The 26,302-nt window shown below is 42.4% G+C and overlaps 1 protein-coding gene across 3 annotated transcripts in view; it reads left to right on the forward strand.

The window, feature by feature from the left end:
• Positions 1-26,302, forward strand: part of LOC139545006 (nitric oxide synthase 1-like) — an 85,389-nt gene that overhangs the window by 47,992 nt on the left and 11,095 nt on the right. For 2 of the 3 annotated variants that reach the window (XM_071352314.1, XM_071352312.1), the window contains exons 11-23: positions 1,517-1,618; positions 2,606-2,800; positions 6,173-6,258; positions 9,895-10,039; positions 13,894-13,998; positions 14,172-14,230; positions 14,704-14,820; positions 16,968-17,142; positions 18,302-18,437; positions 18,689-18,767; positions 19,313-19,509; positions 20,025-20,194; positions 25,928-26,138. In XM_071352314.1, the coding sequence (XP_071208415.1) occupies positions 1,517-1,618; positions 2,606-2,800; positions 6,173-6,258; positions 9,895-10,039; positions 13,894-13,998; positions 14,172-14,230; positions 14,704-14,820; positions 16,968-17,142; positions 18,302-18,437; positions 18,689-18,767; positions 19,313-19,509; positions 20,025-20,194; positions 25,928-26,138 (1,777 nt within the window). The remainder of the gene's footprint in view (positions 1-1,516; positions 1,619-2,605; positions 2,801-6,172; positions 6,259-9,894; positions 10,040-13,893; positions 13,999-14,171; positions 14,231-14,703; positions 14,821-16,967; positions 17,143-18,301; positions 18,438-18,688; positions 18,768-19,312; positions 19,510-20,024; positions 20,195-25,927; positions 26,139-26,302) is intronic. The other variant, XM_071352313.1, reaches the window with a different exon arrangement.

A 26,302-nucleotide genomic window follows, 5' to 3' on the forward strand; every position in this document is an offset into this window, starting at 1 on the left:
TGTACCCATCAATAGAAATCAAGTTATTTGACACAGATTTCTTTAGCCAAGTTTCTGATAAAACCATTATGTCTGTTTTTGTTGTTTTGGCCCATATTCTACCAGTGTGGCAGATGAGTCTGCTCTCATGACCACATGCATACAGGCTAACATTCATCACTTAAATTCTCAACATTCATGGGTTTTCAATTTTTTTAAGCATACATTTTTAAAATTGTGTTCCTGGAAACAGCAAGCCAAAATCAAATCAAATATTATTGGTTGAATACACATATTTAAAATTTGTTTTGATTTGAATTTTACTTGCTGTTTCCAGGAAAACAATCTATTTTGATGTTTAAACAAATAGAAACATCTATTTTGATGATGTAGAATCTTCATTTGAGACAGTTTTTTCTACAGAAGGAAAATGATCCTGCAGCAACTGGAAATGTGAATTATTATGTGGATTATAATTATTGGACATTTTTGTAGGGGTTGATACATTTTTCGTAAGGGAAAATCAAGTCTGTAATGTCAAAGTGTAAATTACAAACTTCAGAAGTCTTTAAAACCTTAAATACACTACAGGTTTAAAATGTCCTGCAACAGGGTGATCAAATTAAGATCCGACATCTGTATTACTGGTCAGATGAAGAGGATATTGCTTTTTTTGCTGTAGCTATGGTGATGAATTAATGATTAATGTGTTTTATGTCACAAACAGTAGTATCATGATGTCTAGAACATGTCAAGCTTAGAGGCTGTAGATATAATAACTACGTCTCTGGTTGTGCTGTTTTCATTCAGCTAATGTATTAGCATAGCCATTACGGTGATGATGATATGGTGTTGTTATGTTTTCAAAGAGTTCCCGTGCTTAGAAAGTCACTTTAGTTGTTTTCTCAGTCATTTCCCCTCATCTTGTATTCCCATCTCAAGCACCATGCACACTGCTTCTAAATGCAGCTTTACCCATGAACATAATTGTTATGATAGATTCTATGTGACATTTTCTCATTTTAATGCAGAACAAAAGGCTAAAACGGTTGTTTTTTATTGTTTAAAATGTCTCCATTATGTATTTCGGCCATTTTACACTAACTGCAACCAATCACCTGTGGTTTTATACTGACTGCAACCAATCACCTGTCACTCTGTCACTCACAGGATAGTTTGTCACTCACAGGACAGTTTGCCAACCCCTCAGTTTGGGAACCACTGATTTAAGTACCTTGCTCAAGGTCACATCCACAGATTTTTCACCTAGTCAGCTATGTTTACTGGTCCAATGCTCTTAACCACTAGGCTACCTGCCGCCTATGTAGCTTTACGAACATCAGCACTTAGCTGACACTTATTCTTATCACAACAAGGTTACTTGAATGATAAAGAGAAATGTTGATCTCTTATGTAGCAGGTAATATAGTAGCAATAAGATAAGAAGAGTAAAATGTTACCCTGATTGTTTATCTTCAAAGTATCTTTATACACAACAGGTATTGTTATTAAAGCATGGTATGTTACTGTCCAATAGGAAGTGGCCAATCTGATGGCCTTGGACACCAGGAAGACTTCTTCTCTATGGAAGGACAAGGCACTGGTGGAGATCAACATAGCAGTCCTCTACAGTTTCCAGGTGTGGGTTTATCTGCTGCCCATGTAAATATCTAAAGGTTACTGGGGTGCTGGAATTGATTATTTATAGGGCTTGCCTTTCATACACTATCTATACAAAGGTATGTGGACATGCCTTCAAATGAGTGGATTCGGCTATTTCAGCCACACCCATTGCTGACAGGTGTATGAAATCGAGCACACATCCATGCAATCTCCATAGACAAACATTGTCAGTGGAATGGCCTTATTGAAGAGCTCAGTGACTTTCAATGTGGCACCGTCATAGGATGCCACCTTTCCAACAAGTCAGTTTGTCAAATTTCTGCCCTGCTAGAGCTGCCCCGGTCAACTGTAAGTGCTGTAACGCTACAGTATACAATGCCATTATAGATAATTATGCGCTTCCAACTTTGTGGCATCAGTTTGGGGAAGGCCCTTTCCTGTTTCAGCATGACAAAGCAAGATCCATACAGACATTATTTGTTGAGATCAGTGTGGAAGAACTTGACTGGCCTGAGTCCTGACCTCAACTCCATCGAACACCTTTGGGATTAATTGGAACCCCAACTGCGAGCCAGGCTTAATCGCCCAGAAACAGTGCCCAACCTCACTAATGCTCTTGTGTCTGAATGGACACAAGAGCCATTCAGCAAGTCCCCGCAGCAATGTTCCAACATCTAGTGGAAAGCGTGGAGGCTGTTATAGCAGCAAAGGGCAAATGATTTTAAAAAGAGATGTTTGGCAAGCACTTGTCCACATACTATATTGAATGATTTTCTAGAATGGTCCTTGCTGTAGACAAACTAGTATTATGCTTTATATATGAAGCATGTCTTTTTATGAAGTCAGAAATATGTTTAAATTATTTGTAATTATGGGTGCTTGAGAGTGATTTAATTTATATCTTGATAAACTCTAAATATAATCCTGAAATAACTAAGGTAAATGAACTGAATGAATGAACTGAATTCCACTTCATGATTTGCTTCCTGTTATCTGTTCTCAGTCATCTAAGGTAACTATAGTGGATCACCACTCTGCCACAGAGTCCTTTATGAAGCACATGGAGAATGAGATCAGGGTGCGGGGGGGCTGCCCGGGGGACTGGGTCTGGATTGTACCCCCCATGTCTGGAAGCATCACCCCCGTGTTCCACCAGGAGATGCTCAACTATCGCCTCACGCCATCCTTCGAGTACCAGGTAAATCTAATCAAATCAAAGTTTATTGGTCGATACAGATTTGCAGTTGTTAAAGCAGGTGCAGTGAAATGCTTCTGTTACTAGCTCCAGCAGGGCAGTAGAATGTGTTGTGTTACTAGCTCCAACAGTACAGTATAATGTCTTGTGTTACTAGTTCCAACAGGGCAGTAGAATGCCTTGTGTTACTAGCTCCAACAGGGCAGTAGAATGTCTTGTGTTACTAGCTCCAACAGGGCAGTAGAATGTCTTGTGTTACTAGCTCCAACAGGGCAGTAGAATGTCTTGTGTTACTGGCTCCAACAGTACAGTATAATGTATTGTGTTACCAGCTGCAGAAGGGCAGTAGAATGTCTTGTGTTACTAGCTCCAACAGGGCAGTAGAATGTCTTGTGTTACTAGCTCCAACAGTACAGTAGAATGTCTTGTGTTACTAGCTCCAACAGGGCAGTAGAATGTGTTGTGTTACTAGCTCCAACAGTACAGTATAATGTCTTGTGTTACTAGCTCCAACAGGGCAGTAGAATGCCTTGTGTTACTAGCTCCAACAGGGCAGTAGAATGTCTTGTGTTACTAGCTCCAACAGGGCAGTAGAATGTCTTGTGTTACTAGCTCCAACAGGGCAGTAGAATGTCTTGTGTTACTGGCTCCAACAGTACAGTATAATGTATTGTGTTACCAGCTCCAACAGTACAGTAGAATGTCTTGTGTTACTAGCTCCAGAAGGGCAGTAGAATGTGTTGTGTTACTAGCTCCAACAGTACAGTATAATGTCTTGTGTTACTAGCTCCAGAAGGGCAGTAGAATGTCTTGTGTTACTAGCTCCAACAGGGCAGTAGAATGTCTTGTGTTACTAGCTCCAGCAGGGCAGTAGAATGTCTTGTGTAACTAGCTCCAGAAGGGCAGTAGAATGTCTTGTGTTACTAGCTCCAGCAGGGCAGTAGAATGTCTTGTGTAACTAGCTCCAGCAGGGCAGTAGAATGTCTTGTGTTACTAGCTCCAGCAGGGCAGTAGAATGTCTTGTGTTACCAGCTCCAGAAGGGCAGTAGAATGTCTTGTGTTACTAGCTCCAACAGGGCAGTAGAATGTCTTGTGTTACTAGCTCCAACAGTACAGTAGAATGTCTTGTGTTACCAGCTCGAGAAGGACAGTAGAATGTCTTGTGTTACTAGCTCCAACAGTACAGTAGAATGTCTTGTGTTACTAGCTCCAACAGTACAGTAGAATGTCTTGTGTTACCAGCTCGAGAAGGACAGTAGAATGTCTTGTGTTACTAGTTCCAACAGTACAGTAGAATGTCTTGTGTTACTAGCTCCAGAAGGGCAGTATAATGCCTTGTGTTACTAGCTCCAGAAGGGCAGTAGAATGTCTTGTGTTACTAGCTCCAACAGTACAGTAGAATGTCTTGTGTTACTAGCTCCAACAGTACAGTAGAATGTCTTGTGTTACTAGCTCCAGAAGGGCAGTATAATGCCTTGTGTTACTAGCTCCAGAAGGGCAGTAGAATGTCTTGTGTTACTAGCTCCAGAAGGGCAGTATAATGTATTGTGTTACCAACTCCAGCAGGGCAGTAGAATGTCTTGTGTTACTAGCTCCAGCAGGGCAGTAGAATTTCTTGCAAATACAATACAAATACATAAATAATCAAAAATCTAAACAAGAAATCAAGATATGACAGAAGGAGTCCAATTAACAGGGGTATACAGTATATATTTGGGTGAGCATGTGTCAGAATCTAGAATATAAATATGTGGTGTGTATAGTGTGTTATTTGGAAATAAAATGGAATATACAGTAGTAAGTATATTAGGATGAGCTATTTTATTTAACCTTTATTTAACTAGGCAAGTCAGTTAAGAACAAATTCTTATTTACAATGACGGCCTAGGAACAGTGGGTTAATTGCGGTGTTCAGGGGCAGAACGACATATTTTTACCTTTGTCAGCTCGGGGATTCGATCTAGCAACCTTTCGGTTGGCCCAATGCTCTAACCACTAGGCTACCTGCCGCCCAATGTGGAGAATACAGCTATGTGGAGAATACAGTATATACATAGACAGTGAGTAAACAACAGTATAGAAACAGTATATGAGGTGAACAGCCTTCAAAGACTACATACATGGGACATTAGTCTCAAGGTGCAGGGTAAGTACCGGGCATGTAGCCAGCTAGTGATGTCTGTTCAACGGTCTGATGGCCTGGAGATGGAAATTGTTTATCAGTCTCTCTGTCCCAGCTTTGATGCAACCTGTACAGACCGTTTTTTTTACGTTGAGGGAGAGGTTATGTTCCTGGCACCAAGGGCTTTAACCTCCTCCCTATAGGCTGTCTCATCGTTGTTAATAATCAGGCCTACCACTGTTGTGTCGTCAACAAACGTGATGATTGAGTTGGAGTCATGCGTAGCCTCGCAGTCATGGGTGAACAGGGACTACAGTAGACGGCTGAGCGCACAACCCTGAGGGAGCCCCGTATTGAAGATCAGCATAGTGGACGTCGGCCTGTCAGGAAGTCTAGGAACCAGTTGTACAGGGAGTTCAGGCCCTGGAGGTGATATGGTCCTTGACTAATCTCTCAATGCACTTCATGATGACAGAGGTGAGTCATTTAGTTCTGTTACCTTATCTTGCTTGGGTACAGAGACAATGGTGGACTTCTTCAACCAAGTGGGGACAACAGACTACGATAGGGAGAGGTTGAATATGTCCGTAAACACTACAGCCAACTGGTCTGCGCATGCTCTCGGTATGCTGTCTTGGACAGCAGCCTGCGAGGGTTAACACGTTTGAAAGTACTACTCATGCTGGCTACAGAGATATGGAGCCCACAGTTCATGTGAGCGGCGGGGGCCCACAACAACGGCTCTGTGTCGTTTTCCTCGAAGCGGGCGAAAAAGGTGTATTTTGTCTGGGACTGAGTGTCTGTGATGTAGCTGGTTTTCCCTTTATAATCCGTGATTGTCTGCCATCTGCGTCTCATGACAAAGTGGAGTCGCTATTCAACAACAGTTCATGTGAGCCCGCTTCGAGGAAAACCACACAGAGCCGTTGTCGTGGGCCTCCGCCGCTCACATGAACTGCTGTTGAATAGCGACTCCACTTTGTCCTTGTAATGTCTTTTTGCCTTTTTGATTGACTTGTGTTTCCAGTCACCCTACCGGGGTTAAATGCGGTGGTTCGCGGAAGAAGGAGAGTTTGTGTTGTCAAAGTCAAATTCTTTCAAATACTTTAGTTGTGCTTGATTTAGTTTGCCCGGTAAAATGAAGTCAAAATCATAACAGTATGTACAGTATCTATCTCCTTTAAATGTACAGTAACATCATCCACTGACTTGTATGTTGAGCCTAATGTGACGCGCTTCTCTCACCACTATAGGCTGACCCATGGAATCACCACGTGTGGAAAGTCAACAATGGGACACCCACCAAGAAAAGAGCCATTGGCTTCAAGAAACTGGCCAAGTGAGTACAGAGATAGAGAGATCCTTTCATTAGGCCTTAGGGCAACATTATGCTTCACCTAGATTGGGGTTAGAGGTCTCCAATGCAGTCCTGCTTGCTGTTTATGTACACTGAAGTACACACTTGTTTCCTAATCCTCCATTTGGCACTAATAAAGAACTGCTAGTAAATACAGCGTGTTAATGATATTATAGAACTACTAGTAAATACAGCGTGTTAATGATATTATAGAACTACTAGTAAATACAGTGTGTTAATGATATTATAGAACTGCTCGTAAATACAGCGTGTTAATGATATTATAGAACTGCTAGTAAATACAGCGTGTTAATGATATTATAGAACTGCTCGTAAATACAGCGTGTTAATGATATTATAGAACTACTAGTAAATACAGCGTGTTATGATATTATAGAACTGCTAGTAAATACAGCGTGTTAATGATATTATAGAACTACTAGTAAATACAGCGTGTTAATGATATTATAGAACTGCTCGTAAATACAGCGTGTTATGATATTATAGAACTGCTAGTAAATACAGCGTGTTAATGATATTATAGAACTGCTAGTAAATACAGCGTGTTAATGATATTATAGAACTGCTCGTAAATACAGCGTGTTATGATATTATAGAACTGCTAGTAAATACAGCGTGTTAATGATATTATAGAACTACTAGTAAATACAGCGTGTTAATGATATTATAGAACTGCTAGTAAATACAGCGTGTTAATGATATTATAGAACTGCTCGTAAATACAGCGTGTTATGATATTATAGAACTGCTAGTAAATACAGCGTGTTAATGATATTATAGAACTACTAGTAAATACAGCGTGTTAATGATATTATAGAACTGCTAGTAAATACAGCTAGTTAATGATATTATAGAACTGCTAGTAAATACAGCGTGTTAATGATATTATAGAACTACTAGTAAATACAGCTAGTTAATGATATTATAGAACCGCTAGTAAATACAGCTAGATAATGATATTATAGAACTACTAGTAAATACAACGTGTTAATGATATTATAGAACTACTAGTAAATACAGCGTGTTAATTATATTATTGAACTGCTCGTAAATACAGCGTGTTAATGATATTATAGAACTACTAGTAAATACAGCTAGTTAATGATATTATAGAACTGCTAGTAAATACAGCGTGTTAATGATATTATAGAACTACTAGTAAATACAGCGTGTTAATGATATTATAGAACTGCTAGTAAATACAGCAAGTTAATGATATTATAGAACTACTAGTAAATACAGCGTGTTAATGATATTATAGAACTGCTAGTAAATACAGCTAGTTAACGATATTATAGAACTGCTAGTAAATACAGCGTGTTAATGATATTATAGAACTACTAGTAAATACAACGTGTTAATGATATTATAGAACTACTAGTAAATACAGCGTGTTAATTATATTATAGAACTACTAGTAAATACAGCGTGTTAATTATATTATTGAACTGCTCGTAAATACAGCGTGTTAATGATATTATAGAACTGCTAGTAAATACAGCGTGTTAATGATATTATAGAACTACTAGTAAATACAGCTAGATAATGATATTATAGAACCGCTAGTAAATACAGCTAGATAATGATATTATAGAACTACTAGTAAATACAGCTAGTTAATGATATTATAGAACTGCTAGTAAATACAGCTAGATAATGATATTATAGAACTACTAGTAAATACAGCTAGTTAATGATATTATAGAACTGCTAGTAAATACAACGTGTTAATGATATTATAGATCTACTAGTAAATACAGCAAGTTAATGATATTATAGAACTGCTAGTAAATACAACGTGTTAATGATATTATAGAACCACTAGTAAATACAGCTAGTTAATGATATTATGGAACTACTAGTAAATACAGCGTGTTAATGATATTATAGAACTACTAGTAAATACAGCGTGTTAATGATATTATAGAACTACTAGTAAATACAGCGTGTTAATGATATTATAGAACTACTAGTAAATACAGCTAGTTAATGATATTATAGAACTGCTAGTAAATACAGCTAGATAATGATTTTATAGAACTGCTAGTAAATACAGCTAGATAATGATATTATAGAACTACTAGTAAATACAGCTAGTAAATGATATTATAGAACTGCTAGTAAATACAGCTAGATAATGATATTATAGAACTACTAGTAAATACAGCTAGTTAATGATATTATAGAACTGCTAGTAAATACAACGTGTTAATGATATTATAGAACTACTAGTAAATACAGCTAGTTAATGATATTATAGAACTGCTAGTAAATACAACATGTTAATGATATTATAGAACTACTAGTAAATACAGCTAGTTAATGATATTATAGAACTACTAGTAAATACAGCTAGTTAATGATATTATAGAACTGCTAGTAAATACAGCGTGGATACGACAAGCTAGGTCATCACGAGGATACGACTAGATAGGTCATCACAAGGATAGGACAAGCTAGGTCATCACGAGGATACGACTAGATAGGTCATCACAAGGATACGACAAGCTAGGTCATCACGAGGATACGACTAGATAGGTCATCACAAAGATACGACAAGCTAGGTCATCGCGAGGATAGGACAAGCTAGGTCATCACGAGGATAGGACAAGCTAAGTCATCACGAGGATACGACTAGATAGGTCATCACAAGGATACGACAGGCTAGGTCATCACGAGGATACGACAAGCTAAGTCATCACAAGGATATGACAAGCTAAGTCATCATGATTACCATCTGCTGTTCAGGCATGACATGCAGCACTGTCTGTCTGTCTGTCTGTCTGCTCAAGCAAACCACCCGAGCGCGGAGGGAAAACTAGTAAACTATAGTAGTTATCTGAGTTTAGAAGACTTTCGTGAGAGAGGAGGTGGAAGAGAGAAGGGGAAGGGAAAGAGAGAAGGTTGAAAGGGGTAAGGGGGAAAGAGGGAAGGGGTAAAGGGTAAAGGGGGGAAGGGGAAGAGAGAAGGGGGAAGGGGGAAGGGGGAAGAGGTAAGAGAAAGGGGTGGGGGGGAAGAGGGATAGGGTGAGGGGGAAGGGGTGAGGGGGAAGAGGGAAGGGGAAAGGGGGAAGGGGGAAAAAGGGAAAAGAGAGAAGAGGGAAGGGGTAAAGGGGAAGGGGGAAGGGGAAAGAGAGAAGGGGGAAGGGGGAAAAGAGAAGGGGGAAAAGGTAAGAGGAAGGGGTGGGGGGGAAGAGAGAAGGGGGAAGGGGGAAAAGAGAAGGGGGAAGAGGTAAGAGGAAGGGGTGAGGGGGAAGAGAGAAGGGGGAAGAGAGAAGAGGGAAGAGGTAAGAGGAGGGGGCAAGGGGGAAGAGGGAAGGGGTGAGGGGGAAGAGAGAAGGGGGAAGAGGGAAGGGAGAAGGGGGGGAAGGTGGAAGGGTTAAAAGGTAAAGGGTTAAGGGTTCGTGGTGTGACAAGGTCTGCTGTGACTTTGATCACTGGTGCCTGTGATTTATCCTTTTTTTGGTTACACTATATAAAAGCTTTCATGAATTAACCATTTATAATATTTATATATATATATAGACGTTTTATTATGTTATGAATTATACATGTCCTCTCTATCTGTCTATGTGTGTGTGTGTGTGTGTGTGTTCAGGGCTGTGAAGTTCTCAGCCAAGCTAATGGGCCAAGCCATGGCTAAGAGGGTCAAAGCTACTATACTATTTGCCACCGAGACTGGAAAATCTCAAGACTATGCAAGAACCCTGTGTGAGATCTTCAAGCATGCCTTTGACGCAAAGGTAACCTTTATATAGCTCCCACACAAAATGAATATGAATTGATGTGCCATGTCTATTTTTTGATGTTATCTTGATTGGAACATGAAAAGCCGACTTCAAAAACATCCCCCTGAACCCTGCGTGAGATTTTCATGCATTTCTTTGACGCAAAGGTAAACCACACAACTTGAATATGACTTCATGCCTCATGTCTTTTTTGGGATGTTATTGTGAATGGAAGAAAATACTTTAAAAAAAACAATCCCCCCTCACTGACAAAGCTGAGGCCCCGCAGATTTGAAAAAGCGAGGAGACGGTTTCACACCAACAAGGCGAGGTTACACGGAAATGTGTATTTTGTCACATTCCGATTCCCTCTCATGCAGCAAAGTGCCAGGGGCCACAGCGGAAGAATCAACCCAGCCAAGCGTTAAGCTGTAGTTTAAGATAAAATCTTTAAAAACCGCAGGCTGTGTAAATGTGATTGTCAAAATAGAAAAATATGCAGCTCTACTGCTCTCAATCATCTAGTGTCTCCCTCCAGGACATGACATCTTCTGTTTTTACTGCTTCCTACTTAAAGTAATCAATCAGACGTGAGGGACGATCTTGTTGTAGTTGAGTCAGACAGGCAGATGCAGAGCGGATGGATGACCGGGCGTTTCCTCTCTTCCTCTTCTAGGTAATCTTGTCCATTCTCTCATTCTTTCTTTCTCTCAGCACAATGGCCCGTAGGAACGAAGGCTGCTGGAGTCAGAAAGAGAGAGTTGGATATCTGGGTGTTAATTGTATCGCAGCACATGATCAGCTCATAAAGACAAGGACGTAGTGTTCATTTGATACCTCACTGCTGCCCTATGGTCTCTGGACTCATGACCGTGTTTCTTCCTTATGGTCTTAGTCAGAGGAGGAAAAACATCCCCACCGCATGATGCTGCCACCACCATGCTTCACCGAGGGATGATGCCAGGTTTCCTCCAGACGTAATGCTTGGCATTCAGGCCTAAGAGTTCAATCTTGGTTTCATCAGAACAGAGAACCTTGTTTCTAATGTTCTGAGAGTCCTTTAGGGGCCTTTTGGCAAACTCCAAGCAGGCTTTCATGTGCGTTTTACTGAGGAGTGGCTTCCGTCTGGCCACTCTACCATAAAGACCTGATTGGTGGAGTGCCCCAGAGATGGGAGAACCTTCCAGAAGGACAATCATCTCCAGAGAGGAACTCTTAAACTCTGTCAAAGTGACCATCGGTTCGTGGTCACTTCCATGACCAAGTAACTTCCATGACCAAGGCCCTTCTCCCCCAATTGCTCAGTCGGCCGGGCGGTCAGTTCTAGAAAGAGTCTTGGTGGTTCCAAACTTTTTCAATTTAAGAATGATGAATGCCACTGTGTTCTTGGGGACCTTCGATGCTGCTGACATTTTTTGGTACCCTTCCCCAGATCTGTGCCTCGACGCAATCCTGTCTCCGAACTCTACGGACAGTTCCTTCAACCTCATGACTTGGTTTTTGCTCTGACATGCATTGTCAACTGTTGGACCTTATATAGACAGGTGTGCCTTTCCGAGTCATGTCCAATCAATTGAATTTACCACAGGTGGACTCCAATCAAGTTGTAGAAACATCTCAACGATGATAATTGGAAACAGGATGCACCTGAGCTCAATTTCAAGTCTCATAGCAAAGGGTCTGAATACTTACAGTTCCAGTCCAAAGTTTGGACACACCCACTCACTCAAGGGTTTTTCTTTATTTTAACTTGTTTCTACATTGTAGAAGAATAGTGAAGACATAACACATCATGTAGTAAGCAAAAAAGTGTTAAACAAATCAAAATCTATTTTATATTTGAGATTCTTCAAAGTAGCCACCCTTTGCCTTGATGACAGCTTGGCACACTCTTGGCATTCTCTCAACCAGCTTCATGTGAAATGCTTTTCTAACAGTCTTGAAGGAGTTCCCACATATGCTGAGCACTTGTTGGCTGCTTTTCCTTCACTCTGCGCTCCAACTCATCCCAAACCATCTCAATTGGGCTGAGGTCGGGTGATTGTGGAGGCCAGGTCATCTGATGCAGCACTATATCTCTCTCCTTGGTCAACTAGCCCTTACACAGCCTGGAGATGTGTTTTGGGTCATTGTTCTGTTTAAAAACAAGCGATAGTCCCACTAAGTGCAAACCAGATGGGATGGCGTATTGCTGCAGAATGCAGAATAGTTATGCTGGTTAAGTGTGTCTTGAATTCTAAATAAATCACTGACAGTGTCACCAGCAAAGCTCCCCCACACATCACACCTCCTCCATGCTTCCCGGTGGGAACCACACATGCAGAGGTCATTCGTTGACCTACTCTGCATTTCACAAAGACACAAATTTGGACTCATCAGACCAAAGGACAGATTTCCAGCAGTCTAATGTCCATTGCTTGTGTTTATTGGCCCACGGAAGTCTCTTCTTCTTATTGGTGTCCTTTAGTAGTGGTTTCTTTGCAGCAATTCAACAATGAAGGCCTGATTCACACAGTCTCCTCTGAACAGTTGATGTTGAGATGTGTCTTTTACTTGAACTCTGAAGCATTTATTTGGGCTGTAATTTCTGAGGCTGGTAAATTGAATGAACTTATCCTCCACAGCAGAGGTAACTCTGGGTCTTCCTTTCCTGTGGCTATCCTCATGAGAGACAGTTTCATCATAGCGCTTGATGGTTTTTGCGACTGCACTTGACGAAACTTTAAAAGTTCTTGAAATGTTCCGCATTGACTCACCTTCATGTCTTAAAGTAATGATTGACTGTCGTTTCTCTTCGCTTATTTGAGCTGTTCTTACCATAATATGGACTTGGTCTTTTAGCAATTAGGGCTATCTTCTGTATACCATCCCTTCTGTCACGCCCTGACCTTACAGAGCCTTTTTATTCCTATATTTGGTTAGGTCAGGGTGTGATTAGGGTGGGCATTCTAGTTTTTCATTTTCTATGTTGGCCTGGTATGGTTCCCAATCAGAGGCAGCTGTCTATCGTTGTCTCTGATTGGGGATCATATTTAGGCAGCCTTTTCCCACCTGTTGTTTGTGGGATCTTGTTTTTGTGTAGCTGCCTGTGAGCAGCCCAGAACGGCACGTTTCGTTTTCTTCTGTTTTGTTTGGTGAGTTTAATATTTATTAAACATGTGGAATTCTACGCACGCTGCACCTTGGTCCAATCATTCAAATGATCGTGACACCTACCTTGTCACAACATTAAGAAGGAAAGAAATTCTACAAATGAACTTTTATCAAGGCACACCTGTTAATTGAAATGCATTCCAGACTACCTCATGAAGCTGGTTGAGAAAATGCCAAGAGTGTGCAAAGCTGTCATCAAGGCAAAGGGTGGCTACTTTGAAGAATCTCAAATATAAAATATATTTGTTTAACCCTTTTTTTGGTTACTACATTATTCCATATGTGTTATTTCATAGTTTTGATGACTTCACTGCTTTTCTACAATGTAGAAAATAGTAAAAATAAAGAAGAACCCTTGAATGAGTAGGTGTGTCCAAACTTTTGGTTGATACTGTATGTAAATAAGTTACTGTTTTCACTTTGTCATTATGGGGTATGGTGTAGATTGTTGAGGATTTAGATTTATTTAAAACATTTTAGAATAATGCTGTAACATCATTTTTTGGGGAAAAGGTCAAGGGGTCTGAATACTTTCCGAAGGCACTATATGACTGTTATTTTTGTGGTATCACTCTTCGAGTGCCATTTTTTTTTGCCATTTTGTTTGCTGAAAATGTGTGTTTTACCTTCATTTCAAAATGTCTCTGGTTCACACACATTAAGTGAATGTATGAAATGTGAACAGCTTTATTGACACACATGTTCCACTACTACAGGTGATGTCAATGGATGAATACGACATGGTGGATCTGGAGCATGAAACACTGGTGTTGGCCGTTACCAGTACATTTGGCAACGGAGATCCACCTGAAAATGGAGAGGTAGGATTGGCCAGTACAGTGTGTTAGTTTGTGTGTGTACCTGCACATGCGTGCGGTTGAGTGTGTTTACCTGCGTGTGTGTGTATTTGATTCCCACAGCAATGTGCAGCGTGTACCATGTATATGTTTAACCTGCAGGCGATTGACTATTGACCGTCTTCCTGTTTGTGTAGAAATTTGGAGCTGCCTTGATGGAAATGAGACATCCTACATCCAACACAGAGGACAGAAAGTGAGTTCAACCATCTGGGCCCATTCAACCAGAGAATGCTGACTTGGTACACATCCCAAATGGCACCCTATTCCCTATATAGTGCACTACTTTTGACCAGGGTTCCATAGAGTGGGTAGTGTACTATATAGGGAATAGGGAGCCATTTGGGATGTAATCATGGCTACAGTTAAGGTCACAGACATCCTCATACAGATGGACAGCATTACTCAACACTTAACTGAGATTTTTTTTTTTTTGAGGGAGTGTATCTCCTGTCCTTATGCCCTTGAGTAAGATACTTAACCCCTAAAATTGCTCCACAGATTCTGCACTGGGGCTGGTCTTGTACTCCTCCCAAAATAATGTGTTGTGTCTTGTCTGAAGTCGTTGGGAGGACAGCCGAAGAAAATATTTCTGTCTCTGCAATGGACTAGTGAAGTAGTATTCTATACTGAGTGTACATGCTGTCCCTGTGTCTGCCTCTCTGTCAGGAGTTACAAGGTCCGTTTCAACAGCGTGTCGTCCTACTCAGAAACCCGCAAATCCTCCAGTGACGAACCCGAGCCCAGGGTCAACTTCGAGAGCACCGGACCCCTCGCCAACGTCAGGTACAGTAAGCTAGCCCAACGTCAGGTACAGTAAGCTAGCCCAACGTCAGGTACAGTAAGCTAGCCCAACGTCAGGTACAGTAAGCTAGCCCAACGTCAGGTACAGTAAGCTAGCCCAACGTCAGGTACAGTAAGCTAGCCCAACGTCAGGTACAGTAAGCTAGCCCAACGTCAGGTACAGTAAGCTAGCCCAACGTCAGGTACAGTAAGCTAGCCCAACGTCAGGTACAGTAAGCTAGCCCAACGTCAGGTACAGTAAGCTAGCCCAACGTCAGGTACAGTAAGCTAGCCCAACGTCAGGTACAGTAAGCTAGCCCAACGTCAGGTACAGTAAGCTAGCCCAACGTCAGGTACAGTAAGCTAGCCCAACGTCAGGTACAGTAAGCTAGCCCAACGTCAGGTACAGTAAGCTAGCCCAACGTCAGGTACAGTAAGCTAGCCCAACGTCAGGTACAGTAAGCTAGCCCAACGTCAGGTACAGTAAGCTAGCCCAACGTCAGGTACAGTAAGCTAGCCCAACGTCAGGTACAGTAAGCTAGCCCAACGTCAGGTACAGTAAGCTAGCCCAACGTCAGGTACAGTAAGCTAGCCCAACGTCAGGTACAGTAAGCTAGCCCAACGTCAGGTACAGTAAGCTAGCCCAACGTCAGGTACAGTAAGCTAGCCCAACGTCAGGTACAGTAAGCTAGCCCAACGTCAGGTACAGTAAGCTAGCCCAACGTCAGGTACAGTAAGCTAGCCCAACGTCAGGTACAGTAAGCTAGCCCAACGTCAGGTACAGTAAGCTAGCCCAACGTCAGGTACAGTAAGCTAGCCCAACGTCAGGTACAGTAAGCTAGCCCAACGTCAGGTACAGTAAGCTAGCCCAACGTCAGGTACAGTAAGCTAGCCCAACGTCAGGTACAGTAAGCTAGCCCAACGTCAGGTACAGTAAGCTAGCCCAACGTCAGGTACAGTAAGCTAGCCCAACGTCAGGTACAGTAAGCTAGCCCAACGTCAGGTACAGTAAGCTAGCCCAACGTCAGGTACAGTAAGCTAGCCCAACGTCAGGTACAGTAAGCTAGCCCAACGTCAGGTACAGTAAGCTAGCCCAACGTCAGGTACAGTAAGCTAGCCCAACGTCAGGTACAGTAAGCTAGCCCAACGTCAGGTACAGTAAGCTAGCCCAACGTCAGGTACAGTAAGCTAGCCCAACGTCAGGTACAGTAAGCTAGCCCAACGTCAGGTACAGTAAGCTAGCCCAACGTCAGGTACAGTAAGCTAGCCCAACGTCAGGTACAGTAAGCTAGCCCAACGTCAGGTACAGTAAGCTAGCCCAACGTCAGGTACAGTAAGCTAGCCCAACGTCAGGTACAGTAAGCTAGCCCAACGTCAGGTACAGTAAGCTAGCCCAACGTCAGGTACAGTAAGCTAGCCCAACGTCAGGTACAGTAAGCTAGCCCAACGTCAGGTACAGTAAGCTAGCCCAACGTCAGGTACAGTAAGCTAGCCCAACGTCAGGTACAGTAAGCTAGCCCAACGTCAGGTACAGTAAGCTAGCCCAACGTCAGGTACAGTAAGCTAGCCCAACGTCAGGTACAGTAAGGTAGCCCAACGTCAGGTACAGTAAGCTAGCCCAACGTCAGGTACAGTAAGCTAGCCCAATCCAACTTTAAAATTGGCCAATGTGGGTTGAAGTGCAATCTGATTGCCAAAAAATATTTGTATGGTTAAATTCAAATATATTTTTCACATTGTGCTTAAACAGAGTTTAACAGGTTAACAAAAACGACAGACTTGTGAGTATAGATGATAGCCAAGCTACAACAGGGAGACAAAGCCCTCTGTCTGTCTGAAGAGAACCCAAAGACGTCTTGGACTGCTTATTAAACCTGTGTTTTGATGGCTACACGGGGGTGGAAATGTCTCCTTTTTACTAACACAGACAGGGGCCATCTGGTGCAAGATAACAGAAAACGTCAGACGAAGTGATAACTCATCCCTTTATACTGTCTGTATAGTGTTCTGAGAGGACAGAGGGAGGAAGAAATAAGCTCTTTTGAGCAATTCCCTTGTATGGTTGTCTGAATCAAATCAATTTAAACTCTGTGTGTGTGCCTGCACATGTGTGCATCTCTCTCTCTCCCTCTCTCTCTCGCTCTCTCCAGGTTCTCAGTGTTTGGCCTTGGCTCCAGGGCCTACCCACACTTCTGTGCTTTTGCCCACGCTGTGGACACGCTGTTCGAGGAGCTGGGGGGGGAGCGCATCCTACGCATGGGGGAGGGAGATGAGCTGTGTGGCCAGGAGGAGTCCTTCAGAAACTGGGCCAAGAAGGTTTTCAAGGTGGGGTGACTGGGGAGGCCTGGGTCAAGAAAGTTTTCAAGGTGGGGTGACTGGGGAGGCCTGGGCCAAGAAGGTCTTCAAGGTGGGGTGACTGGGGAGTCCTGGGTCAAGAAAGTTTTCAAGGTGGGGTGACTGGGGTCCTGGGTCAAGAAGCTTTTCAAGGTGGGGTGACTGGGGAGGCCTGGGCCAAGAAGGTCTTCAAGGGTAGGGTGACTGGGGAGTCCTGGACCAAGAAGGTTTTCAAGGTTGGGTGACTGGGGGGAGTCCTTGTGGGGCACGGAACACACTCACTTACATGCATGAAGGCCTACACGTCCGCGTGCACACAGGCATGCACACACAGAAATAAGCTCTTTTGAGCAATTCCTTTGTATGGTTGTCAGCATCAAATCAATAGCGGTAATGGTCTTAATAATGGACTACACAGAACAATATTTGCGTCAGAGAATTCTGGCACACCTGGTATGATGTGTCTGCATGGTCTGTAGAGTTATATTCAGTAGTAAATTAAGAACAACCCCCCACACTCTGACAGCCTGTTGAGTCATGCGTTCTTTGTTGAGCTAATGCTTCAGGCAGCCAGACCTTGACAGTGGGATGATGATCTTATGTTTATGTGCAGACCAGGTGTCATGTGTCAATGTGCAGCGGTTAGGACGGAGTCAGGCGCAGGACACAGAACTGAGTAAAATACGTACTTTACTCGAAAATAAACAACATTTCCACGCAGGGAAAACACACCAGCTCACAGAAGTCTTGAACACTAAACAAAGAACAAACACGCACAAAACCATGTGGGGACTAGAGGGTTAAATAGGGAATAAATTATAACGTAATGGGAACCAGGTGTGTACAATCAAGACAAAACAAATGGAAAAAGAAACTTAGATCGGTGGCAGCTAGAAAGCCGGTGACGACGACCGCCGAACGCCGCCCGAACAAGGAGAGGCACCAACTTCGGCGGAAGTCCTGACACCAGGATGTTCATTTCTGCATTTAGTGCATTATTCATCTTTATAAACCGCTCAAAATGCATCTGTAAAAAGCCTATCAGCTGTGAAAGATAGAGCTCTGAATGTGGTCTAAAATGTGCTGTTAAACAAGCAAAGCTTTGAATACCTGTCCTTATAAACGCCTGTGGTTGTGTCTGTTTGTCAAGGCTGCCTGTGATGTGTTCTGCATCGGTGATGTGAACATCGAGAAGGCACACGATTCTTTGATCAGTAACGATCGTAGCTGGAAGAAGAGCAGGTTCCGCCTCACATACACAGCTGAGGCCCCTGCCCTAACACAAGGTATAAGGTTTCATTGAAAACCCTGTCTCACTTTAAACAAAACATAGCTTTAAAAAAATGTCTTATGAAGCCTTTATAAACCCTTTATAAGGCCTATATAGCTACTTCATAAATCATTCATAAGGAAGTGTCATGATATGTAAAGGGTGGAAAAGGAGTATTTATCTGATCAAAGTGAATTTGTTACAGTACAGTATAGAATAGCTCAAATGCTTTCATTGATTAACCTTTGTGAATGTGTCCTTCAACAGCATTATACAGCATCCACAAGAAGAAGATCTATGGAGCCAAGATCATACAGAGTAAAAACCTCCAGAGTTCTACATCCAAGTGGGTAGATTTTGTTCTCACAGTATTGTATAGCTAGCTCAATAAGTATGTTTTATGATTTTACTCTAGCCTTGGTTGATATGAGATGCTATAACCCCAAACTGTACAATGTTGACAAACTGTAACTACAAACTCTAACCCCAAACTCTAGCCACAAACTGTAACTACCAAATCTAACCACAAACTCTAACCCCAAACTCTAACCACAAACTGTACAATGTTTACAAACTCCAACCCCAAACTCCAACCCCAAACTCTAGCCACAAACTCAAGCCACAAACTCTAACTCCAAATTCTAACCCCAAACTCTAGCCACAAACTCTAGTCACAAACTCCAAACTCTAACTCCAAACTGTAAGCACAAACTCTAGCCACAAACTCTAAGCCCAAACTAGTCACAAACTCTAGTCACAAATTATAACCCCAAACTCTAACCACAAACTCTAGCCACAAACTCTAACCCCAAACTCTAGTCACAAACTGTAACCACAACTGTAACCACAAACTGTAACCACCAACTGTAACCACAGTTCTGAATCCCCTAGCAGTCGCTCCACCATATTTGTTAGACTCCACACAAATAACGAGGACAGCCTGGCGTACCAGCCCGGTGACCATCTGGGCATCTTCCCTGGAAACCATGAGGACCTGGTTACGGCCCTCATAGAGAAACTAGAGGACGGTCCACCTGTCAATCAAATCGTTAAGGTGGAGTTCCTGGAAGAGAGGAACACAGCACTGGGTTAGTAGAACTCTATGTTATGTATACAACCTGTATTTAGGAAGCCCTCCATGCTCTTCATTCAATATTAGACAATAAAGAACAAACAGAGTTTGATATTGGATATGCAGGTCTTATTAGGAGGATTTATGGTGGTTTACATTATGCACAGTGTACAGTATACTTGACTATTTAATGCTCAAATACTTGCATTTTTTTAAGCAGTGCTTAACATTTTACACTGGCATTCACAGGTTGTGTAGGCTACTCATACATCATGCTATTGTAGTGTTATATTATTGATGCACTAGAATAAATACTGAACTTGTTCTAAGTGGGCGGCAGGTAGCCTAGCTGTTAAGAGCGTTAGGCCAGTAACTGAAACGTCACTGGTTTGAATCCCAGAGCCAACTAGGTGAAGAAAAAAACAACAGTTGATATGCCCTTGAGCAAGGCACTTGCACACGCTCCTGTATGTCGCTCTTGATAAGAGTGTCCATCAAATGTACTTTTGTGCTTGTTTTGTCCATCTGAAGGTGTGATCAGTAACTGGCTGGAGGAACCTCGGATCCCCCCTTGCACCATCTACCAGGCCTTCCAGTACTTCCTGGATATCACCACGCCCCCCAGCCCAGTCCTGCTTCAGCAGTTTGCCTCCCTGGCCACTAACGACATGCAGAGGAAGAAGCTAGAGATCCTCAGTAAGGTAATGAACGGTTCTAACCATATAGTCTGTATGTTTCACCATATGTACAGATGTAGGATCTTAATTTGACCCATATTGTCACAGCAACATTTGAATGTCTAGTCCATAATGTTGTTTGATCGGTGGTTAGGCTATTAGCTGGCTAAAAGTAGACTACATGAAAAGTGCAATACTGTTAATATAACCGTGGGTTTTTGTGGGTTTTCAGTGAATTTATATAAATCCCAAAGCGCAGCAATAAAAGAGTGGTCAAATTAAGATCCTATGTACCTTATATCCTTGAGTCAGTATGTTAAAAGGTCCACCAGTCGACCCTCCAGAGTCAAGGGGTCTCCTTTGCAATGTCCTCATACAGATCTGCTACGTTAATTTTTCCCTCTGTTATCGCAGATAATTTTCCTGTACAGCAGAAAATGCTTTAAAAGGCTCCTAAAGTTTGTAATCAGAGTCATCATGCCCATAGGGGGCACAGGGGCACGTGTCCCCTCATATTTGTCCTATTTAAAAAATAAATAACAAATCTGTAATACTACAAGCTACCTAGCAATTTTATGAAGTTGGCTTTAGCTAGCCCAGATTGGGAACCTATCTCCTAACCTTATAACTAGCTAGCAAGAGTAGCTAGCTTGTCTAATTATCTTAGCTGGCATGCCTACTGGCAACGTTAGAATATAGAAAAGCAAGCAATAACTAAATACTGAATCAGACTCACATTCCTTTCAATATTTTACCTAGATTTTAACAGAGATGCAGGGAAGCATATTTAGTTCCTTTAAAAAAGAACCATCAGTCAGGAGGATACAGACAGCTCAAGAGGTATGCTTTAATATGCCGAAAAATGTACTTTAGATAAAAAAAAATACATAGAATTAAGCATAATGATTATGGCTTTAGATTGCAGGAATAAGGTGTTTCAGGTATTTGAAAAATTTCAAAATTCTCCAATTTACGGACAGGGGGCATAGCCCCCCTCCAGACCACCCCAAGCCATCCTCACATACTTTGTGCCCCCTCAGATTTTTGGTGTGAATGATACTCCTGTTTGTAATTCCCACTTTAAAATGTCAGACTTGACTTGATTGGCCCTAAAGAAAAATGTATCAACACCTACAAAAATGTAAATGAAAGCTAGAATCCTTAAATAAAACAATAACAAAGCGGTCACTTCTGCTTCTGTTTTGGTAAAAATCTGAGAGGGCCTGAAGAAATGTAACCACTCTCAACTTCATAGAGACAGGTATGGATGCGAGGACTGACTATCTATGATATCAAAATCATAGTGTTAACCATGGCCTATATTCAATCTGTATTGCTGAAGCGTTAGAGATGTTAAGGTATTTTCCTAATTTTCCTAATTACCTTTAAATTTCAATCATGCTGAATATCCGTTATACGGATTGAATAGAGCCCAATGATTTGAACCTATACTGTGTTTATTTACGTTTACATTGTTACAAACATTGGAGTAAAAAAGCGTATATTTTGGGTTCTGATGTGGTTAGACAGTTGAACTAAGCTCATGAGGCATTTATAAGTTATATTCTTCAAGAATCAATGGGTATACAATGCCTTCGGAAATCATTCAGATCCGTTGACTTTTTCTGCATTTTGTTACGTTACAGCCTTATTCTAAAATGTATTATATATTTATTTGTTTCTCAGCAATCTACACACAATACCCCATAATGACAAAGTAATAACAGGTTTTTAGAAATGTTTGCAAATGTATTAAATATTTAAACCAGAAATACCTTATTTACATAAGTATTCAGTCACTTTGCTATGAGACTTGAAATTTAGCTCAGCTGCAGCTTGTTTCCATTGACCATCCTTGAGATGTTTCAACAACTTGATTGAAGTCCACCTGTGGTAAATTAAATTGATTGGACATGATTTGGAAAGGCACACACCTGTCTATATAAGGTCCCACAGTTGATAGTGCATGTCAGAGCAAAAAACCAAGCCATGAGGTTGAAGGAATTGTCCGTAGAGCTCTGAGACAGGATTGCGTCGAGGCACAGATATGGGGAAGGTTACCAAAAAATGTATGCAGCATTGAAGGTCCCCAAGAATAAAGTGGAAACCTTCCAGATGGACAACCATCTCTGCAGCATTCCACCAATCAGGCTTTTATGGTAGAGTGGCCAGATGGAAGCCACTCCTCAGTAAATGGCACATGACAGCCTGCTTGGAGTTTGCCAAAAGGCACCTAAAGACTCTCAGACCATGAGAAACAAGATTCTCTGGTCTGATGAAACCAAGATTGAACTCTTTGGCCTGAATGCCAAGCATAACGTCTGGAGGAAACCTGGCACCATCCCTCGGTGAAGCATGGTGGTGGCAGATTCATGCTGTGGGGATGTTTTTCAGTGGCAGGGACTGGGAGACTAGTCAGGATCGAGGGAAAGATGAATGGAGCAAAGTACAGAGAGATCCTTGATGACAACCTGCTCCAGAGCGCTCAGGATCTCAGACTGGGATGAAGGTTCACCTTCCAACAAGAGAACAATCCTAAGCACACAGCCAAGACAACGCAGGAGTGGCTTTGGGACAAGTCTCTGAATGTCCTTGAGTGGCCCAGCCAGAGCCCGGACTTGAACATCTGTGGAGAGACCTGAAAATAGCTGTGCAGAAATGCTCCACATCCAACCTGACAGAGCTTGAGAGGATCTACAGAGAAGAATGTGATAAACTCCCTAAATACAGGTGTGCTAAGCTTGTAGCGTCCTACCCAAGAAGACTCAATGCTGTAATCGCTGCCTAAGGTGCTTCAACAAAGTACTGAGTAAAGGGTCTGAATAATTATGTAAATGTGATATTGTAGATTTAAAAAAAACAGTTATTGCTTTGTCATTATGGAGTAGATTTTCCTGCTGGTGAAATTAGACAGTTCAGTACAGTTTTATCTGAAGGAATTCAGTGCTAGGAAGAACCTGGTACATTGCATTTTTGTAGGTCCATTGTGACTTTATGTTTAATAATGCATAGATTCCACAGGATAGAATAACACAACATATTTCTATTTGAAGTAGCAGACACTTTTAACTCGAAGTGACTTACTGTACTGTGAGTGCATTTCACTATGTGTGACCCTAGTGGGAATTGAACCCACAACTTTGGTATTGGTAGCACTATGCTTTAACCAACCCGTGACTCTGGTGTTACCAGCACTATGCTTTAACCAACCCATGACTCTGGTGTTACCAGCACTATGCTTTAACCAACCCGTGACTCTGGTGTTACCAGCACTATGCTTTAACCAACCCGTGACTCTGGTGTTACCAGCACTATGCTTTAACCAACCCGTGACTCTGGTGTTACCAGCACTATGCTTTAACCAACCCGTGACTCTGGTGTTACCAGCACTATGCTTTAACCAACCCGTGACTCTGGTGTTACCAGCACTATGCTTTAACCAACCCGTGACTCTGGTGTTACCAGCACTATGCTTTAACCAACCCGTGACTCTGATTTAAACCAGCACTATGCTTTAACCAACCCGTGACTCTGGTGTTACCAGCACTATGCTTTAACCAACCCGTGACTCTGGTGTTACCAGCACTATGCTTTAACCAACCCGTGACTCTGGTGTTACCAGCACTATGCTTTAACCAACCCGTGACTCTGGTGTTACCAGCACTATGCTTTAACCAACCCGTGACTCTGGTGTTACCAGCACTATGCTTTAACCAACCCGTGACTCTGGTGTTACCAGCACTATGCTTTAACCAACCCGTGACTCTGGTGTTACCAGCACTATGCTTTAACCAACCCGTGACTCTGATTTAAACCAGCACTATGCTTTAACCAACCCGTGACTCTGGTGTTACCAGCACTATGCTTTAACCAACCCGTGACTCTGGTGTTACCAGCACTATGCTTTAACCAACCCGTGACTCTGGTGTTACCAGCACTATGCTTTAACCAACCCGTGACTCTGGTGTTACCAGCACTATGCTTTAACCAACCCGTGACTCTGGTGTTACCAGCACTATGCTTTAACCAACCCGTGACTCTGGTGTTACCAGCACTATGCTTTAACCAACTGAGCCACAAAGGACTGCTAAGGTAATTAATTTGATTAGCATTCATTAGATTCTTCAAGCATTTTCATTATGCCTTTTGTCACAGACAGTGAGCACATTAAACAGAGGTACAAATACTTGTTGGGAAGGTGGAAATAAAAGCATCATCTTGGTTTTTACGTCTTGCTTTATTATCATGGGAATTTTTCAACCCCAAAATGTAAACCTTTTGAATGTCTCCCTGTTGAATGCGTTCTTCTTGTCAATACAGTAGCTGTGAATTTCCACTTTATCGCAAAACGGAGGCACCCTGTGCTCAAGGCACAATTGACCCGTGTATTCAATATGTTTACAAAAAAAACAGGAATGCCTTCCTCTATGTGATTGAAAACCATTTTGAAGCACTTTGCGCTTGTTGGAAATAACCTTAGAGTAGACAAGTTTTAGCTTGCACAGACGCAATAGAATTTAAGCCCTGCGCCCGGTAACCCTCAGACACATTTTCTCCCCATACAGAGACTCCCACAGTTCAAAAACGTCAATTTTGGTGAATGTCTTAAAACGTTATGTTGGTCAGGCGAGTGAGTGAGTGCCTCACTCTTTGTGGTTCAACTCATTCTAAAAAAACTAAAGAGGAAAAAAAGAGAAACATTGGAATAAAAAACAGACATCAAGCCACAGTGGGATCTTCAGCTACCGGCTATCCTTGCTATTTGTCTTCGTCCCAGTTGAGCTGCGTGACTCCCAGTGTCTGTGGCTTACACAAGGTACTCAGGCTCCGGCTGTTCTTCAACCTGCATTGTTGGTTAAGGGCTTGTCAGTAAGCATTTCACTGCAAGGTCTACACCTGTTCTATTCGGCGCATGTGACAAATAACATTTCATTTGATTTGAAGTTCAGATAATGACTGAAGCCGGAAAGCCCAAAATATGTCAGAAGTCAATCATACATAATGTCATCATCACATCAGGAGATTGTTGTGAGTTGTCTGACTAAGATATATGTCTCACCTCTTATCTTCTCCACCAGGTGTGTGGAGTTGGAGAAACAACCATAATAACTCATTTTCTCTGAAGCAAAACATTTTCTTTAGCATGGCTCCTTATAGTAGGGTATATTGAATGCACATTACATTAACATGCCTCTTCTTCACCTCTCCTTTCCTTTCCTACTTCTCTCCTTTCCTACTCCTCTCCTACTCCTCTCATCCACCTCTCTACTCTCCTTTCCTTTCCTACTTCTCTCCTTTCCTACTCCTCTCCTACTCCTCTCATCCACCTCTCTACTCTCCTTTCCTTTCCTACTTCTCTCCTCCTCCTCTCCTTTCCTACTCCTCTCATCCACCTCTCTACTCTCCTCTCCTTTCCTACTCTTCTCCTCCACCTCTCTCCTCTCCTCCACCTCTCTCCTTTCCTCTCCTCCTCCTCTCCTCTACATCTCTACTCTACTCTCCTTTTCTACTCCTCTCCTCCACCTCTCTCCTTCTCCTCTCCTTTCCTCCTCCTCTCCTCTCATCCACCTCTCTACTCTCCTCTCCTTTCCTACTCTTCTCCTCCTACTCCTCTCCTCCACCTCTCTCCTTTCCTCCTCCTCTCCTCCTCTCCTCCACCTCTAATCTCCTCTCCTTTTCTACTCCTCTCCTCCACCTCTCTCCTTCTCCTCTCCTTTCCTCCTCCTCTCCTCTCCTTTCCTACTCCTCTCCTCTCAGGGCTTGCAGGAGTATGAGAAGTGGAAGTGGTATAACAACCCAACCATGGTGGAGGTGTTGGATGAGTTTCCCTCCATCCAAATGCCCTCTACTCTGCTGTTAACCCAGCTACCCCTGCTCCAGCCCAGATACTATTCTATCAGCTCCTCACCAGACGTTCACCCAGGGGAGATTCACCTCACCGTGGCCGTAGTGTCATACAAAACCAGGGGTAAGGGCTGGGCGCTAGACTGTGTTGAGTTTACAGGAGCAGGATGAAGTTCCCTCAGACACTGATCTAGTCAGTTTTACATGTTCCTTAGGCTAGTCTTTTCAGCGTGGTTATGGCATGACGCTCTACAACACTAGAGGTAAGGGCTGTCGCTAGGTTACGTG

This window comes from Salvelinus alpinus, chromosome 19, assembly GCF_045679555.1.
Source record: "Salvelinus alpinus chromosome 19, SLU_Salpinus.1, whole genome shotgun sequence".
Lineage (NCBI taxonomy): Eukaryota > Metazoa > Chordata > Actinopteri > Salmoniformes > Salmonidae > Salvelinus > Salvelinus alpinus.